Source organism: Bos indicus, chromosome 27, assembly GCF_029378745.1.
Source record: "Bos indicus isolate NIAB-ARS_2022 breed Sahiwal x Tharparkar chromosome 27, NIAB-ARS_B.indTharparkar_mat_pri_1.0, whole genome shotgun sequence".
Taxonomy (NCBI): domain Eukaryota; kingdom Metazoa; phylum Chordata; class Mammalia; order Artiodactyla; family Bovidae; genus Bos; species Bos indicus.
The window spans coordinates 14209401-14228846 of NC_091786.1; the positions used below are offsets into that span (position 1 = coordinate 14209401).

At 47.6% G+C, this 19446-nt stretch overlaps 3 protein-coding genes across 3 annotated transcripts in view; 1 reads left to right on the top strand and 2 right to left on the bottom strand.

Moving 5' to 3' along the window:
- Window positions 1-15055, top strand: part of WWC2 (WW and C2 domain containing 2) — a 152984-nt gene extending 137929 nt beyond the window's left edge. Inside the window, exons 20-23 of the mRNA XM_070781702.1 lie at window positions 614-706; window positions 7334-7576; window positions 9861-9988; window positions 12256-15055. Of these exons, the coding sequence (XP_070637803.1) occupies window positions 614-706; window positions 7334-7576; window positions 9861-9988; window positions 12256-12322 (531 nt within the window). The 3' untranslated portion in view covers window positions 12323-15055. The remainder of the gene's footprint in view (window positions 1-613; window positions 707-7333; window positions 7577-9860; window positions 9989-12255) is intronic.
- On the bottom strand, window positions 12430-16860 carry LOC109553468 (claudin-22-like). Its single transcript, XM_019953496.2, has 2 exons — window positions 16074-16860; window positions 12430-12883 (listed from the first exon to the last, which is right to left on the bottom strand). Exon 1 carries the CDS (start codon window positions 16777-16779, stop codon window positions 16114-16116), a length of 666 nt encoding a protein of 221 aa, XP_019809055.1. The 5' UTR covers window positions 16780-16860; the 3' UTR covers window positions 12430-12883; window positions 16074-16113.
- A 1463-nt stretch (window positions 16861-18323) lies between these two features.
- On the bottom strand, window positions 18324-18986 carry LOC109553313 (putative claudin-24). Its single transcript, XM_019953291.2, has one exon. The coding sequence runs from the start codon at window positions 18984-18986 to the stop codon at window positions 18324-18326; it is 663 nt and encodes a 220-aa protein (XP_019808850.2).
- Between the last annotated feature and the right edge of the window lie 460 nt (window positions 18987-19446).

Here is a 19446-nt window from a genome sequence, read left to right on the forward strand (position 1 = left end):
TCCTGAGCTCTGTGCTTCACACAAACTTTTCTTCTAAAGAATGGATGATGCATATTAGCTAACAATTCAAAGGATAATTTCATTTCAAAATGTATGTAATTATCTTAACACATAACTTCTTATAACTAAAATCAAAAGGTAATTATTTAAGAAAATTAGAAAAGCATCAAATGGGGAAAAACTCGTTTGAGGAGGATTTTCTTAAAGAAATAAACTGTGGAGAAGGAAATAGCAACCCACTCCAGTATTCTTGCCTGGAGAATCCCATGGACAGAGGAGCCTGGGGGGCTACAGTCCATGGGGTCGCAAAGAGTTGGACACGACTGAAGCGACTTAGCACACACACACGGGTGATGTCACTGATCCTCAGAACACACTTTTGAGTTGCAAGGTCATAACCCTGTGTTAAAAGAGAAAAAAAAGACAAACTAGTAACTATGTTCTCTCTATGATCAAGTTCTCAGTTCCAGACTTCCTCTAACACAGGGTGATGCACTGATTTCTTTCTTTCTTTCTTTTTTTTTTTTTATTTATTTTTTTTTATTTTTTATTTTTATTTTTTTATTTTTTATTTTTTTTATTTTTTATTTTTTTTAAAATCCTTTGTTGCCAGTTAAATCGAAGTGACAGCGACAGTTCAACACTGGCTAAAAAATCACTGTTTGTGAGGAACTCCACCGAACGGCGAAGTTTGAGAGTCAAGAGGGTATGTAGTCCATCGTTGGCATCCCGAGGTCGCAGACCACCCTGAGTCGAGCGTGTCAGACTCAGAACCCCAGGGCCTCGGGGCATCCTTGCTCCATGCTCCTGGGCTGTGGGTTGAAGCCACTGTAATCGTGGAGACACAAACGCAGTGTCTGTTCCAGAGAAGGATGAGTTAGAGACCGCTCATTCATCGCTGGGGTAGAACCTGTGATAGCAAAGGACAGATTCGGTATGAAGCATGGACGGAGAAAAGGCTGCTGGGAACTGGGGGCGTCTTGGCCACTGGGGGTTGGGGGCGGCTTGCTTTGGAGCAGCTGTGGGGAGAGTATAACACCTGGTACCTTGTGTGAAGGGCAGACTTCCTGGTAAAGGGGCACGTAAAGGAGTCGTCCTGGTTTCAGCAGCTTGCTTAGAAGACAGATCTTTTCAGAAGGCTAAGATCAATGTAGATGGAAAAGCTCAAGTCAGGTTTTCCTGGAAGCCAGAGATCTCTGGATAAGAGCGCAATGGCAACTCTGGGCGAGTATTTAAATAATATGGTTGGAGGGTTCAGAATATTCCTGTTCACTTACCAGCAGCTGAAATGCTAATGGAAAGTTTTCGTTTGCTAATCTTTTGTTTTGTGCTGATTTCTGAAGCTGCTTTGTATCGGCTTAGAGTGTCTTGCTCAGTGGGAATGCAGCTCTGTGTGAGCTAAGCCATGCAGTGAGCTCACCTTGTCGAGAGAATCAGAAAGCCTTCATGGGAAAGGTCTCTGGCCTTCGGACAACAATCTCAAAAGAAGGTGGTAGCTTTGTTGGGGTAATGGGGCAGGATGCTGGGTGCTGTCGGTAGGTAGCCTGACATGGCACAGGGCCCGGAAACACATTCTGAGAAGGAGTGACCCTGCTCAGCCAGAGCTTGGGCCCGGTGGACCGGAGTGAAGACTGGAGGGCATGGTGAATCATTTGCCTTCACCAGCGACCCCGGTTTAATGCCTCTGGGCAAAGTGCAGTGACTGGTTAACACTGAGCTTCCTGGTTTAGCTTCCTAGTTACTTGATGGTCATAAGCACATTTCTTTTTTCCAAAGGTAAATATGCAAGCATTGATTTAACCTCAGCATTTTCAGGACATTTTAAAGTATAGCTGTTTCAGGTTACCAAACTTAATGCTTTAAAAGCACCTCTAGTTTCAACTAGAATGAAAATTATTTTCCACTCCTTCCTAAGTCTCCTGCACTTTTTTAAAAACACTTTTTTATTTTGGATGGGGCATAGCCAATTAACAATGTTGTGGTAGTTTCAGGTGAACTGTGAAGGGACTCAGTTGTACATATTCATGTATCCATTCTCCCCCAAACTCCCCTCCTGTCCAGGCTGCCACATAACACTGAGCAGAGTCCCTTTTGCTAAACGGTAGGTCCTTGTTGGTTTTCCATTTTAAATATAACAGGCAACCATAAATTCATTCTCTAAGTCTGTGAGCCTCTTTCTGTTTTGTAAGTTCATTTGTATCATTTTTTTTAGAATCCACATATAAGGGATGTCATACGATATGTCTTCTTCCCTGTCTGACTTACGTCACTCAGTATGACAACCTCTATGTCCATCCATGTCGCTTCAGATGGCATTGTTTCATTCTTTTTAATGGCTGAGTACTATTCCACGGTAATAAATGTACCACGTCTTCTGTAGCCATTCCTCTGTCGATGGACATTTAGGTTGCTCCCACGTCTTGTCTACTGTAAACAGCACTGCAGTGAACATTAGGGTGCGTATATCCTTTCAGATCATGTTTTTCTCCAGATATATGCCCAGGAGTGGGATTGCAAGGCCTCTGCACTTTTAAAAACATACTTTCAGAGAACGATAACACTCTTCAGAGAACTTTTAACCAGAAGTGTTTTATGAATTGAGTGAAGCTCAAAAACAGTGGGGTTACTGATAAACCTTAGTTCCTAGAACTTCTTGAACCAGATAAAGGTTAATCCTGAAACGTCATTTAGGAGATCATTGTTGATGGCTTTTAAAGTGAGCAGGTGGAGTCTAGTAGATGCGAATAAGGAAGAGTTCTGATGTAGGAGTTACAGCCCGAGACGTGAAGGGAGCTGAAGGGAGCGGGGCGGGCGTCCTGGCTGGGAAGGCGGTGACCCCACGTGAGACACAGGGTTGGGGGGCCCGTCCGCACACCCCTTCCCAGCTCAGCGACACCACTCTGACAGCCTGAGAGCAGTTGCGGTGGGGTTATGGACACCAGGGAGATGGGCAGAGCTTACACACAAGCACGCCCTCGGTTACACACTCACCAGCAGGCTGTGCACATGGGATTCTTTACAAAGCCCCCACATGCCTGACAGCTAGGAAGGGTTTCTGGTCTGAAACAGTGAGTAATGCAGTCAAAGAGGGTGTGTGTCCAGATGATTCTGCTGTTTGTTAGAGTAGAGGTTGAATAAAGGGAAAGCTAATAAGATGCCGAAGCTTCAGTACTCTAGCCATCTGATGCGAAGACCGGACTCATTAGAAATGACCCTGATGCTGGGAAAGATTGAGGGCAGGAGGAGAAGGGGGTGACAGAGGATGAGATCATTGGATAACATCACCAGATCAATGGACATGAATCTGAGCAAACTCTGAGAGATAGTGAAGGACAGGGAAGCCTGGCGTGCTGCAGTCCATGGGGTCACAGAGTCAGACACGACTGAGCAGCTGAACAGCAACAGTAGTAAGAACAGCAGAGAACGTTCCAGCAGGATACATTGGGCGGAGAAGGAGAATCGGAGGAGACAATGAGCGCTATTCAGGTCTGGGCGACAGCTCTGAAACAAGAAGAGGGACAGACGGACCTCTCCCTCCTGTCTGTCATGAGCACTGTCGTCATGCCAACCCTCCCAGCTGGGATACCTGTCAAACCTGAGTCCTTCTCTCTTGTATCAGGCGGTACCCGTTTTCATGAGTAGTAATCCCTTTTTTCCATCCCCACTGCCAACAGTCTAGGCAGAAAACACCCATCTCATCTCCCTCCGCCCCAGCAGTCCCGCCCACCCTGTCTGAACACCTTTCCTCACGCGGGTGTGACCCAGCCCCGAGCATCCCTCCCTGCCATCCTTCCTGTGACACTGTCTCACGGTTATCTATTGTTTACTATCTCGTGAAAGTTGCTCAGTCGAGTTCAACTTTTTGCAACCCCCATGGACTATACAGTCTATGGAATTCTCTAGGCCAGAATACTGGAGTGGGTAGCCTAACCCTTCTCCAGAGGATCTTCCCAACCCAGGAATCAAACCAGGCTCTCCTGAATTGCAGGCAGTTTCTTTACTAACTGAGCTATCAGGGAAGCCCTGTATCTATGGTTTTCTATTGTTTACTGTCTCATATTGAGAGGGTAACAGGCAGGAAGGCCAGGGGTCTCCAAAAGCTTCCGCGAAACTCAAGCTCTCGAGGCTGGAGTCAGTGTCTGTCCCAAGACATACATTGGATCTCTTCAAGTAAGCTCATAAAGTTAGTCCCGTAAAGGCTTCTGTGTACTTTTTGGATCTTCCCGATAGTCTCGACCACAATTGGTACTGTTTGAATTTCTACCAAGACTGAGGCAAGCCCTCCTGGAAGGGTGCCCTGACTCAGCCTGTTCAGTTGGGAGCCCCAGATACAGGGGCAAAGTAAGAGGACAGGAGGGAGCTGACGGTTTCCACCCAAATCTGCACCCTTAGGACACAAGTCTGGCACGTCTCGCAGAAAGATAAAGAGCAAGCTATATGGCACTTCTACCCATTTCTTGTTTTCTATGGAACTGGTCTAGTTGTGAAACAGTATCGTTAAGAAACCGTTCAACTGGCCAGTGTTCCCCATCTTTCAAAGGATACCCGGCCATTCAGTATCACAGAAGATCAGGCATGTCTTTTTAAACTCTGGGGATCAAACTTGTCCCGGCTCTTTTTTAAAAAAAAAAATACATTGTAAAGGAGTGGTTCTGGAACTGCTAGCTCCCATCTGTAAGAGAGAAAAAAGCAGCATCCACAGCCATGGCTTTTTTCAACCAGAAGCGTCCTTCCCTGCTCTAGATGGGGGTGTAGACAGACTCTCCACCGAAGCTTTCCTTCTCTGGTCGGACATAGTCTGTCCGTTACCAACGCAGGCATCTTACTCTTCCCTCCCGGTTCTACCACCGAGGCGGGGTGGAGATGCGCCAGGGGTAGACCTGATGGCATCCCAGACTGACTTAGTTCCCCACCACCAAGACCTCGGTGTGATTTGCCTTCTTCCCTGATGCCCCCCGGGGTGGAGCAGAGTAGTTTTCCCAGAATGTTTGCCAAGCTAGGACTCCTAGGGGAAGCATCCGTCTTTATGTGCCTCTGCGCATTCCTGAGTACAGTCCTGACCGCGGTAGAAGCAGAGAGTCATAGAGGGATGAACGACAATCAGGATGTCCCTTCTGAGTGTCTCCATGCCAGGATATGTGATAGCAAAAGAGGTGGTGGAGGGCTGGCCAGCAAGGAAAAAGTGATTTTTGTCCTTGAGCTATTAGGGCCAATCCTTCCAGTTCATTTCCACAGATTTCACAAAAGGAGTATCTAGGGAGTTGAGACAAAAGCCACCGGAGAACCTCCTCTGGTCTGCTAAGAGCTAGCGCTACCAAAGGAAGAAGCCCACTGCACTTCCAATCTGACCAGATCCTGCGATTCCCATTCTGTGTCCTCAAAGACCAGCAGTGCTTCTATCCACATAGATAGGAAACACAGCCGTGACAAAGACTCGCTTTCAGGTCGCTGGCCCCTGAGGCCGGCAGCCAGGAGAGTGACCTCTAGCCTGAGAGACGTTCCTGGAGCTGGAGTTCGCCTCTCCCAAATGTGCTCCTGTAACTTTCGGCTCCTAGCAAGGCTAGGCGCTTCCGTGACTATCAAGCTTAGGGTCTAAGTAAAAGTACATAGTAATGGCGCGAATCACAATCCACTGAAAGTCTGTGGTCCAGCAGATTATGTTAGTAGTTCTGATTCCCCAGGCAATTACAAAGTGGTCCAAGAGACCAGGAAAAGGTGACCGAGGAAGGAAAGTTCGGTGCACACGCTTTGCCCATCTCTGGCCGCTGTCCTCACAGGGACCTTGGGTGTTTCTTGGCATTGGCAGATCGGTATAAACCCCGACAAGACTCCCCTTTTGGGGGCTGCCTTCAGTCATTACGAGGCACCACAAAACCGCAGAGCAGGGCTCATCACTTGCTTGGCGCAGGGCGTGTCATTCATTCACACAAGCACGCCGTAGAGTTAGTAAAGTGGAAAACGTGCATACTGAGAAAGCAGAGGCTAGAGCTCTGAGAGCTCTTCCCTTGTCCTGAAGATCCCAGATGAGCCCCCAAGATGATAGCCAAACAATGTCGGATTCGTGATCTCCGAAGAAGATTTAACTCCGGGACCAGGCTTGATCACTCAAGAGTTTTTGTATAGCAGAGTTTTATTAAAGTAAAAAAAGCAACAGAGAAAGCTTCTGACACAGACATCAGAAGGGGGACGAGAGTGCCCCTTAGCTAGTGTTAGCAAGGGAGTTACGTACTTTTTAAATTAGTTATTACAATAAATCAAAACAATGTCTCAAGGTTGTAAAGATCTTACTAGCTGTGGCGGATTCATTTTGATATTTGGCAAAACTAATACAATTATGTAAAGTTTAAAAATAAAATAAAATTTAAAAAAAATAAATAAATAAAGATCTTACTAGACCCACTCCCATAATTTACATTTTAAGATAATAGGATTAGCCAGAAGGTTTTCAGGAAGGAGAAACTGTCCTCAAGCAGGATACATTGTTGTTATATAATCCTTAGTATAGAGTTTAAACTGAGTTGTTTGTTGTGTAATCATCAGTTGGGGGCTTAAAGAAAAAAAACTTTATGTGACTAAGACTAAGAAATGTAGGGGAAACAAAAAGAAGTTTGTCCTTTCCTCCTCCTTGAGAATTCCAGACCCCTATCTCCATTTTGAGAGCCCCAGACCCTTTTCTCCTCCTCGGGACCCGGACTTCTTATCAACCTGCCTAGGAATTGACTCTCTCAGCATCATCCTCTAAACCAATTCCTCAAGGTCAGAAATCATGTCTTCTCCTCCTAGTGTTTGTTTTGCCTACAGACCCCCAGCAGGGGTCTCACTCATACACAGTCAGTGATTATTTCTTGATAAGCGGATAAGCTTGGCCCCAGAAGGAACACAGTGACTCAGGGGCGAGAGTGGGTGTCAGACGATGGGAAGTAAGGTAGGAAGAGTCGAAGGACGTTGGTTAGAGGAGGGCATCCAGACCCTAGCTCCGCTGAGCCGCATATACAGAAGTGATGGACAAAGGCGTGCGCTGCGGGGACAGAGGTGCGTGCCTGACTCGGAGTCAGTTCCTCACGATGTGTCTGCGGTCTGCAGAGGGCAGCTCTGGGCAGTCAGCTGGTCAGGCTGAGCTAGGCTGCACCCTGGTTGCAACTCCAGAGACTCTCTGCTGTTCAGGGCAGTACAGGCTCATTCGCCTTGGCCGCGCGTGCTCCAGGGTGGGTGGTGCCTGGTTTCTGTCTCCCTGGGGACCGGGCCACCACCCCTTGCCTGCAGGAGCCCGGAGCCCTCCCATCCAGGGACCGCCGCTGCAGCGGGGCTGTCCTGTCGTGCTCTAACCCCGCAGGCGGTGTGCCAGCCGGTCCTCCGGAGGGCAGCGCCCGAGTGCCCCGTGCGGACCTCCCTGGACCTGGAGTTGGACCTGCAGGCCTCCTTGACCCGGCAGAGTCGCCTCAACGATGAGCTGCAGGCCCTCAGGGGCCTGAGGCAGAAGCTCGAGGACCTGAAGGCCCAGGGCGAGACGGACCTGCCGCCGGGCATGCTGGACGACGAGCGCTTCCAGAAGCTCCTGAGACAGGCGGGGAAGCAGGTACACGCACCCCAAAGCCTCTTCCCAGCAGAAGGTGCCAGCCTGCACCCCCAGCACCCCACTCAGATCCTCACACCCAGCATGTCCGTTCCCATCGTGTTTCTCCTGCCCAGTGGCAGCCGTGGCATCAGACCGTAGAGAGGAAAGAGCCACAGCACACCGTGCATCTCTGCCCTTTGGAGAAGGGTCTGACTCCCCTGAATACAGATGCTTTTTCATCTCTGCATTTACCAGCTCTGTGTACAGGCAGGTCACCTGAGTCATGAGCTTTTCTTTCCTGTCTCTGAAGTTTGCTGTCCCCGGCTGGAGACTGTGTCCACTGTGTGCCTTGCATTCTGGCCATGGAGGTCGGTGAGAACCACTGGCCTGTCTCCTGCTTGCTCTGCAACCCCACCTCCACTCCTTACACATACGGGGATACCCCAGTGCACACTCCGACGTGCACACATACCCCTGCCCTTGACATCCACCTGTCCCCTGCAGTTGGGGATTTGTGGGGTTTTCGGCACTGTAGCTGTAAAGTGCCTAGCGGTGAGAGAAGAGCCTGCCAGTTGTCATAAGAGATACGGCTCCCGGGGAAGCCATGAACAGAAGCCACAACAAAGCCTTCCTTGTCCGGAGAGCCACCGAGCCTGTGTTACCTTCCTCCTTTATGGCGGGAAGTCTGTTTTGCAGCTCAGAATAAAAGGGGAATCAGAGTCAGTGTCCTCTTGCACCATACAAGCCCCGTAGGAGGCAGAGCGAGGAGCCAGAACTGTAAATCATCGAGGATCATGTTCCCGCTCTGCCCAGCTCCTTAACGTGACTGGGACTAAATCACTGGACCTCCCTGTGGGGCAGGCTCCTACCCAGTACACTGAAGGTTAATCACACTCTCCTGAAAGTGAAAAGTGAAAGTGAAAGTCGCTCAGTGTCCGACTCTTTGCGACCCCATGGACTATCCAATCCAGGGAATTCTCCAGGCCAGAACACTAGAGTGGGTAACCTTTCCCTTCTCCAGGGGATCTTCCCAATCCAGCAGTCGAACCGGGGTCTCCTGTATTGCAGGCGGATTCTTCACCAGCTGAGCTATGAGAGAAGCCTACCCTCTCCTGAAACCTGGGGCATAACACTGGCTTCCCAGATTTCAATCACGGGACCCTGTGGACGTTAACACTCCTGTACAGTTTGGGGCACCTTTCTCATTTCAGTAGCATTTCCAAAGAACAAACTCCTAGTCCTACGATTGCTGTTTGTATCAGTTTGGCTGTAAACCAGAGACCTTGTCCTGAAGACCTTATTCTTTGACTCTAAAGTGTAGAGCTGCCTGCATTAATAACAGGAGCCCAGAAGGGTCCCATTGACAGGAGGACCCATCAGCTCACTGCAGGCAGCGCCATCAACAAAGCCGTTTTCCTGCCTATCTCCTAGTGCCAACTGCCTAGCTCTGGCCTGAGCTGATCTCTCTTGTAAGACTCTTAATTTCATCACCCATTTCCTTTACTACCCTCGCTGCCCCCACCATGACCAGTGGTCTCCAGGAGGCAGGGCCACACTTAAATCCCGCTGCTGGAGCACCCACTTGGGAGGCCATGGGTGCCCAAGTGAGCTTGTGTCCCCAGCCCCCCGGCTCCAGTGACCCCTCCCAATACACACTTGCCTCCCTGCGAGGGCCACAGCACAGCTCATCCTCTTGGCAGCTGGAGGCTCTGTGGAAACCTAGGGGTTGGGGCTTCCCTTGCCCTCCCCCGGGGTGTCTGCAGTCTGGTGGGTGAGAAGGGCATCACTTTGTAAAACTCTCTGAGCCGCACGCCCCTGTGCACTTTTCTGGCATAGTACATCAGTTTTATATCCATAAACAACTTTTAAAAGGCGTGAGACAGAAAGAAAAGGTGAGTAAGAGACTGAAAGTGTATTCACCAAAATGTTAACAGTATATACTTCTTGAACATGGTGCTATAAGTAGTTTTTAACTTTTAATTTTTTTTTTTTTGAGAGGGAGGGTTACTAGGAGTTCTAGAGGTAACAAAATGATCCCATATTGCCTGTATCAAAAGATTTTTTTTTTTAATGGGTTAAAGCTCCCCCTTGCCCCGACCCAGTGGCTGCTCCCCGTGGTCAGCACGAGGTGGGCTCGCGCGTGTCTTCCCCTCCCCTCACCCCGGACGTGGAGAAAAGTGCCCGCGGCCTGCGCTGCCCGGCCCCGCTCCTGACGGGAGCCCCGGCAGCTTCCAGGCCTGAGAGCGCGCCCTCGGGAGCCTCCGAGTAACGTCCCGGGGGCCCTGTGCTTCCATTTCCCCGCCAGGCCGAGCAGTCCGAAGAGGAGCAGAAGCAGGACCTGAACGCAGAGAAGCTGATGCGGCAGGTGTCCAAGGACGTGTGCCGGCTCCGCGAGCAGAGCCACAAGGTGCCCCGGCAGGTGCAGTCCTTCCGGTGAGCGCCAGGGGCCCACACCTCGCAGGGTCCGGACCCTGGAAGGGGCGGTCGGGGGAGTGGATGGAGCAGCGGTGGGGGGGAATGGAGGGAGGAAACGGAGGGCTGGAGCGGGTGGCAGGCGGGAGCTGGGTGAAGTGACCTCCGCTCTTGGACGTACCAGCTTAACAATTCCAGTAGGGCAGCTCAGGGAACCACGGCCTGTAAACAAGCAGAGATAAAAATCTGGAGCCAGGATTAAGGATCAGGTGGGAGATAAAAATGCCAGCCTGCATCCTACATATAGTGGTTCCCCAACCAGATGTGGGTCTGGCATCCCAGGAAGGGTGAGAAGGTGACCAGGAGAGGAGATGGTTGGGGTGTCAGAAGGACCTGCCAGAGAGGTTGAGAGGGTGGGCATGGTCCTGGTCTGGGGGCAGGGTGAAGGATGTTGTCAAACACAACAGCAAGAAGAGGATTGACATTCCCTGAACAGAGGGCCATGTGACCATCCAAGGACACTTTCAGTGGAGTGGGGAGGGGGACACAGAAGAGGTGTGGCTTTATTGGTTGTAGGGGGGGGCGGTGTGTGTGCATGTGTGTGGGGGGGGTGCATGTGTGTGTGGTGTAGAGGAGACTGTAGGAAGCTCCTGGTGGAAGGGGAGAGACCTAAGGAGCGTGTTTGATGGCAGAGGCAGGGTGACGTGGAGGGGCTGGACGGGAAGGGATAGGGTTTGGTGCCAGAGGGTGAAGTGGGAGGTCAGGGTCGCCTGAGTGAGTCCAGGGGGACGAGAGGGGACGGGGGCATTGTGGGCTCAGACTCTTCTTAGTATACTGGCCTGAAGAGTCCGCGTTTTCCTGTCTCCATTCAGCTCCAGAATCACTCTCGAAACTTGCAGAGGATGCTGCTTGGGGTGGCGGGGGGTGTTGTGGAACTGCAGGGTGGCGAGCAGAACCTTCTCATGCCTTTGGTGCTGTGGTCACTTTGAGAGTAAGAAACACAGTCCAGTGGGGAAGTCATCCAACCCCAGCAGTTACTAAACTCCAAATAAGTTGTAAACACTCCCAACTCCCTTAGCATCCAGACCCACGCACATCACCAGGCAGGTGACGCAGACGAGGGAGGTGGGCTGGGATAAGGCATCTGCCCTGGAGGCCTCCAGGCACCAAGTCCCTCCATGGCCCCAGGGACACTGCCTGAGCTGCTGTCTCACCTGGAATCAAAGGTAGAAATCAGGAATTTGACGTGACCTATCTCAAGTGACGACCCTGACAACTAATTTGAGTGTTTAAAAAGCACCATGTAAGCCAAAGACATTTGTTTTCAGAGAGTGTCAAAGCAGAGGTCCCAGTATTGAGGTCTGTCTTCAGTGACATCATGACCACTTTCACCTGCCTCTTCAATTCTTCATTTTATCTCATGGAATTGAACAAATGGACAGGACTCTGCACCACAAAAATAGCTCTCCTTCCAGTTTCCCAGGGGTTTTCATGCTTCCTTCCTTCTCTCTCTCTCTCCTTAGACTTGGAGCTTCTCTCCTCAGTCCTTGCATCTTCACCCTCGTCCTCAACCGTCTAATCTGTATCCCTCCTTACGGCGGCCAGCGTGCCCCGCGTGGGGACCCCCTCAGCAGACTGTTCCACGTGAAGACTTTGTAACAGAGGATAGATATACTGCTCCTGCCTTGGGTGGCGGTGCAACCCTGAAACCTTATTTCTTTAACACTCTGCTGACCTCTGAAGACCATCCCACCCCCTTGCTAGTCACTTTGTGCCTCTGAGGTTGTTTGCACCATACTCACCCCTGCCCAAGTCGGGATTCAGGCGGATCTGCCTTTACGATGGTCAGGCTCCGTCTCTTCTCCCATCTCGTCCCGGTACCCATCACTTATTAAGTTGCCCCCAACCTTAGCATAGTATTGAGTTTGAAGAATTTTCCCAGGAGCATCTACTTTTCTGTAAGGATTCTGGCCTCTGGAATTCTCTGCCACCTGGTCTAGAAACACGCAGGCCTAGATTACTGACACCCCGCCCCTCTGATGATTTAAAAACTGAGGTTGGAAACGCTGGAAGGGACCTTACTGCCTCTGTCCACAGAGTTGCTGCTGTCCCTCAGGTCCTTTGGACAAAGGGGAAGGCAATCTTGATTTTAAATGGAGTTCTAGCTAAGGACAAAAACTCGCATCCAGGCCTGTGGAGACACTGGCGTCCTTGGGACTGATTCTGTCGGGCCCAGAGCATTTTCAGCATCCTGTTTAAGCTGGTGTGTTTCTCACCCCTGGTTCCAGGGAGAAGATTGCCTACTTCACCAGAGCGAAGATAACCATCCCGTCCCTGTCTGCTGATGACGTGTGACCACATCGCCGACAAGCTCGTGTTTCCTGCCTCTTCATTTCTTAGGGAGGGCAAAAGACTGAACATGCGTCTTGTTCGGGATTTTGTTTTGTAATAATATAACCGTCAACTCTTAAAGAGCTTTTATTTCACATCAGATTTTCAAACATGTTAATTTGTAAAGTACCTTGAATATAATTCTTATTTGTGTAAAAAAAGAGAAAAAAAATCAGATAACCAAAACGGGATCACCCGGTACCCAAATGTGCAGTATTGCCAGTGGGCTTTATTTTGTAGAAATGGAATAGAGGCAGGACCCCACGTGTATCCCATTGGACCGACTGTTGAGAAATAACTTGGTTTAGCAGAAGGCGGTTTCGCGTTTCCTCTGTCCTCCTGTGAGCCCCCGTGAGGCTTGGTGGCAGGGGACCCTGGGTGCCCGGGGGCGGCTGCTTCCACGGGAGCAGGAGCCTCAGAGCAGGGTCCCAGGTCCACGTGGGACAGGGGGCGCATTCATCTCCATCACCTCTGTCGGAACACCATGTCCTGAGAACAGCTTCCTTTTTGTCCTTTTCTATGTGTCTAAAGAAAATAAAAACAAAACGCTGAGTATAAGAGGGTAAGGATGCAAAGGAGCCCTTCTGGCGACACTTCACATCTCGTGACGTGTGACTTTAAAGGCAGGGGGATGCAAGGGGAGGAAGGCCCGTTCGCCTCCAACACAGCAGAATCAGCACATCAGTGAGCAGCCGCTGCCTCTCAGTCGGCGTGAGTTTAAGTGTCACACCCGAGTGTCAGGCGTGCACCAGGCGGGTTGGGTGTGGGGCGTGCGGGTGGTACCCGGTAGAGGCAGGTGGGGGCCCGGGGCTCAGAGGAACGGCGGTGCCGGCAGTGCGAGGGGAGACGCGTCAGCCGTATGCAGCGCAACTAGGAGCAGGGGAAGGGGAGTCGACTGAATCGGGGTTGCCAACTACTTCAGTAAACAGATTTCTTCGAACATTTACTAGAAGTTTCTTTGCAGCCATCATTTTTAGGGATGTAACTTGTGGTAAGCAGTTAGGACGCAAAGAGTCACAAGAGAGTGCCTGGGGAGATTATTAAATTGAAGTAAAGGCTGAGTCACTTGTTAAAAAAAAAAAGTATATTCCAGACGAACAAAATGGGAACCAACTAAAGTTCCCTCCGGTGGAAAATTTTAGCTTACCCAACTCAAGCACTTCTTAAACAAATCCCCAGTGTAGTCCTGCCTGCATATAAGGCTTTTAAAATAAATAGTTTTTGTGCAAGTTAAGCCATAGTTGCTACCCGGGCTGTAATACTGGAAGAGGCAGTGTTTGGTGAGCCGCCTGAGGTAGCAAGTGAAATCAATTTTTTTTTTTAAGAGATGAAAAAATTATCTTAAAGGAATGGGTCCCATAAAAAAAGAAACATGAGTTCTATTCCTAAGCTAGAATCCTTGTTGGTAAAAATTTATATTTGAAAGCAATTACACATGTTTTGGAAAGTTCATTTTTTCAGAATCAGAATTCAAATCAAGCCGTTTCTGAGCCTAGAACTGTAATGACTTTTCCTAAGTGTCCCCACCGTTTATGTACAAAAATCTCTGAAGTGATAACTGGACATGACAGTACTTTGAACAAAAACCAGCCTCGTGAATTGACTGAGCACAGTCCTTGCAGGCGGCCCAGTTCATCCTGTTAGGTGACCGAGGAGAACTGGAAAAAGAGCACCGATCCTCCTTGTCAAGGTCAAATGTGAAACAAAAGTTTATTTAATGTAGAGTTAAATGAAGGTCAGCTGTCTTCAGCTTCTCAGTTTGACCATGAAAATGTTTATAGGATTATGTGTGGTTGTACCGTACGATTTTATTTTCTTCATTTATTTATTTACGGTCTTATTTATGTTCTGTTTAATATATAGTTCGGTTCTGGCCATCTTAAATGTTTGACATAGAAGAGGCTATATTGGAATATCTACAGCTTTATAAATTCCATCAGATTAGCTGTTAACTTTTTGTACTACACAAGAGTTTCAGACAAGCATAAAAGAATAAAATCTGTCTCAGGCTGGTAGTTAGCAGTTGTATGCAAGATGCTTTGGTTTTATTTTACAGCATTTGCTCATTTCTAACATGAAAGACAAACTTATTTTAATATAATCCTTTTTCACACTTTAAAAAGCAGCAATAGTGTTATGTATTTATAGGCAGCTTTTAACAATCCTGTCGTATTTGTACTAACCCAAATGATTCACAGCGACAAAACCTTTTAATAACTTGATCACAAAACCATCTGGACAACATGAATTTTAATATTATAAATACTATTTTTTAAAGGTAGAATTTATTCTTCACAGGGTAAAAAGAATGTAATATTTAGTTCTCAAGTTTGAATTATCAGTATGTTATTACAATTTTGTATATCAGAATCTAAGTGTTACAGGTACAAAAAAGAATATTGCTAGCCAAATGAACAAAGTTTAGCTGAATCTCTGTAGCATGCAAATCAAATAAATTTAAAGTCTTTTTTTGGTATTACTTTATATTGTATTAAATATCAAAAGCTCAGGACTGAAACTAAATATTTAATCAGGTTAAATTCTGAATATGTTTCTGTTTTAATTTGTCTTGTTTGTAAAAGTATGCAAATACATCACATAGATTAACTCTGGTTTCTGCACTTTTCATGTGTTCGTGGGTGGGAAAAAAAATTCAGTGTTTTTTTTTTTTTAAACAAAGATACATATTGCCTAATACTTTATTTCAGTGTCTTTATTGTTCACTTAATTTTCCTGACTGGCACAAACACAAAGTTTACTCAAACTGTGTAACAAACAAATATAAAATCTTTCACGAAGAATTCCTCAAGCCCACAGCTTGTTGTGAATAGCTATTGGCTGGACCATGTATATCACTGATTCTTTTAAAAGGGGCCTGGGGAGGGGGCGGTGCTCTGCCCACACCCCCCAGTCCTGGCCCACAGCGCCCCTGTGGCTGCTCCGTCTACCCCAGAACACAGGGCACAGAAGCAGAAGCACATCTGTGTGGGTAGATGTTTACATGAATCTTTAAAACCTCAGACTGCCCTCTGCTTCAGACGGGTCTCCAAAGAGGCACTGAGCTCTGCAATTAAAAAGGAGATGGTGTGTGCCCCTTAGGCATCTCTCGTTCTTTCAGACAACCAGCGACCCTTTTAGTATACTCAAACAGCCAGACTTTTGTTGTTTAGTTGCTAAGTTGCATCTGACTCTGCCATCCCATTGACTGTAGCCTGCCGGGCTCCTCCGTCTGTGAGATTTCCCAGGCAAGACACTGGGACTGGGTTGCCCTTTCCGCCTCCAGGGGATCTTCCCAACTCAAGGATCAAACCCATGCGATCCTTTACCACTGAGCCACCAGGGAAACCAGACTTTTATTAGTTTCAGAATAACATGATTTTAAACACTTAAAAGAAGTCAATGATTATCAGTAACATTTTCATCTGCCAAGTGATTTTATCTCTATGAATAACACCTTCAAAAGATGTGTAGGTGCTAATATAATGTTTTATTGACCAGTTCTGTGCAGTCACTGAATCTATTTTAAAATAGAGAAAACCTATCCCCAGTAATGAGTATGATGACTATTAAGTCTTGAATGGTTTTGGTCTCAGAGTAGAAGAAAATAGTTTACCACCTTAGAAAGAAATGACAGTTTCAGAAACAACAGAGGAAAATGCATTTTAGAAAATGGAAAGTATAATGAATGGGTGACCGTGTAACCAGGAAATCCTACCAAATCATCCGAGGAGGAGACACCGCGGACCCCTTCTGGCTTAGAGTTTCAGATGAGTGGTTCTCATCTCCAGATGTAGATGGTGAGGCTGCGTTTCTGCCACTGCATAGCGGCCGGAAGCCAGGGGAGCCTGGGTCCCGCAGGCAGCCCAGTTCAGCAGACACCCTCCCAGCAGGAGAGAAAATCCAGCAAACCAGCCGATAAAGAGGGCCTCTCCAAACTCCCACCTGGGCACAATCTCGGGGATGCTCTCGTCCCAGAACTCCTGCACTGTCACGTGGGCCACCCAAGAGACGGGAACGAGGGCTGTGACGCCCGCTGTCCAGAACAGAATTCCTCCCAGGATCAACAGCCGCTTCTTGACGTCCCGCTGTGTCTCTCCAATCCTCAAGCAGTCCAGGCCAAAGCCCGACACCAGCAGGCCCAGGAACCCCAGCCCATTCGAGACGAACATTAAAACCCTGGAGATCCTGAGCTCAGCAGGCAAACCCAGGAAAGACTCAAAGTCCTTGCACTGCATCCCTACTTCCTCCTGGACAACACAGGCTTGCCAGAGCCCCATGGTCCAGTTTTCCATTTCATTTAAATCCAGGTTGAAATTCTTCCATTGCGGCAGGTAGTTTGTCAGACAGGATAAAACCCATCCCAGCAAGGATAATGAAATTCCACCTAATTGTGCCACTGCTCTAAACACTAAGGCCATCATAAAATCCTGCGACCTTAGCCAGGCTCACCCCTGTCTTTCAGTGGCTGTGAAAAGAAGTGTGACACTTGTATTAATATTATCACTTGCAGAGCTCAAAACGATTTTTTCATTGTGTATATAGGAGGATTCTTGCCAGAGTTGCTATTGTTCGATTCTGTGTTGAATAGACTTCAGAAAAAGGATAGGGAAATAATTCTGCAAACCAGTCATGCCAAGGTGTGGCCAAGATCAAGTTCACGTCCTATGGACTGCATTTCGTAGTATGCAGTTTGTCCCCAAAATAACATGTACTGGTAATAATCCTCTCATTGTGAATGTATAAATGGTTCTCATGCTGTTCCCAAACTTTCTGATAAATCAAAGAGTTAAGAAGTCTCCAGGCAAAATGTTTAATTGACAGTTTGGTTCAACGCCTGCTGCTTTTTATCTAATTGCACCTGTCAGACTTTCTTCTTTTCAGAGGTCTCATATTTCAGTACGCCTGCTGTGGTGTTATCAGCTTTAAAAATAGGTTCAACACTAGTATTTCTTAACCAAATCAAACACAGAAATTTCTTCTGTAGGCTTTAAATCAGACTTTTGTTTTTTAATCTCTTAGGCTACATATACCCCATAACATATCAAACCATTCTGAACTAAGTTTCAGGTCTGTTTAACCCCCAGTGCCTTCTGACAGCTACACTCATGTGGGCATAAACACTTGCTATTTTTTGTTTGTTTCTTTTCCTGAATAATTATGCAGCAGAAAGGTTCAGCAGTAGTACTGTGTAGGTTAGAATCCATGTCCGTTTCGGTTCATCCCCATGCTTATAACTTTTCATCGAACAAAGGAATGTTTTTATTACAGCCGATGAGCTGAAGAGCAAGCAAAATATTTTTGAAATTGTCTTTTTAAAGTCTGAAGCTTTTGAGGGAAGAGACAAGAGAAGAGATTGGCTGGTATTTTAAATTTCAAGAGTATCACAATGTCCTGAAAACCTTCAGCCTCATAAAGTCCTGCATAGCAGGGTTCCTAGTAATTTCCTAAACACAAACCACCTCTGTTCAAGAAAGACCAAGTCATTGTTGTGGAAATGGTACTTTGGAGAGGCTTAGCATGTGGTTTTGCTAGTACAGAATGCTTAAAGGATTTCAAATTGTTAGTTGTTCTTTTTTTTTTTTTTCCCTTGAGGAAACAGGTTATCAGTTCCAGCTACCAACAAAACCAAAAACAATTTCTAATACCAAATTAACACATTAAGCTTAAAGCTGACTCTCTTGGACAATCACCACTACATTTCGATTGAAATAACCAGATCAATGAAATTTCTTTTGTTCATACCTATGTAATGCTTACCACAACAATTTTCTTTTAGATATAAGATTGGCCTCTTTCTTATTTCCCCAGGTTTGGGGAGGACGAGCTATCTAGGATAGAAAAGTCATTGTCTGATGAGAAAATGTGAGCAGCACAGAGTTAGTTACATAACGAAGACCCCTTTTTCCTGCAGGTGCGCCATCCCAGTTGATGAAGGAAGATATACCTCTCTCTTTTCCTCAGTGCCTTATACTGAAGGGTGGGCAGTTCCATTTTCCAGGTATGCACACTGAGTTTGCATTTCTGCCACTGCATAGCGGCCGGAAGCCAGGGGAGCCTGGGTCCCGCAGGCAGCCCAGTTCAGCAGACACCCTCCCAGCAGGAGAGAAAATCCAGCAAACCAGCCGATAAAGAGGGCCTCTCCAAACTCCCACCTGGGCACAATCTCGGGGATGCGCTCGTCCCAGAACTCCTGCACTGTCACGTGGGCCACCCAAGAGACGGGAACGAGGGCTGTGACGCCCGCTGTCCAGAACAGAATTCCTCCCAGGATCAACAGCCGCTTCTTGACGTCCCGCTGTGTCTCTCCAATCCTCAAGCAGTCCAGGCCAAAGCCCGACACCAGCAGGCCCAGGAGCCCCAGCCCATTCGAGAGGAACATTAAAACCCTGGAGACCCTGAGCTCAGTAGGCAAACCCAGGAAAGACTCAAAGTCCTTGCACTGCATCCCTACTTCCTCCTGGATGACACAGGCTTGCCAGAGCCCCATGGTCCAGTTTTCCATGTCATTTAAGTCCAGGTTGAGGTTTTTCCAATGTGGCAAGTAAGTCGTAATAATGGATAAAACCCATCCCAGCAATGAGAGCAAAATCCCAACGAATTGCATTGCTACTCTCAAAACTAAAGCCATTGCAACAGACCTTAGGACCCTTGCCTCCCCTATAGGAGCTGCCGTCTCGTGGTGGGCAGTAGTGTGACAATCTGGTTCAATGCTGCTCAGGGAATATAAGCTTTGGTCGTTAACTCTTTGCGCACTCTGAAATGTGTTTTTGTTCTTCTCGAATATAGTGTTTCATGTAAAGGACGAAGGGCTCTGTTAAAACTATGAGTTACGCTTTCCGATAAGGATTTGATCTGTTACCTTCCAATTTGCTTGGTAAAATTATATCCCCTATGCTTGATGATTATAAGTCTAAGGATGAACAAAGAGGGCTCTATGACCCCTCACCCTAAAATACAACAGAAATCTTTGTGCTTCAATATGGATTAATTAGATTTTAAGTGGTGATAAAAGGCCAGCTCTTTCTACAACAGGACCTCATTGTAATAGCTGAATCTGAGATTTCAGAGATGCAAAACAAGACCTTGTA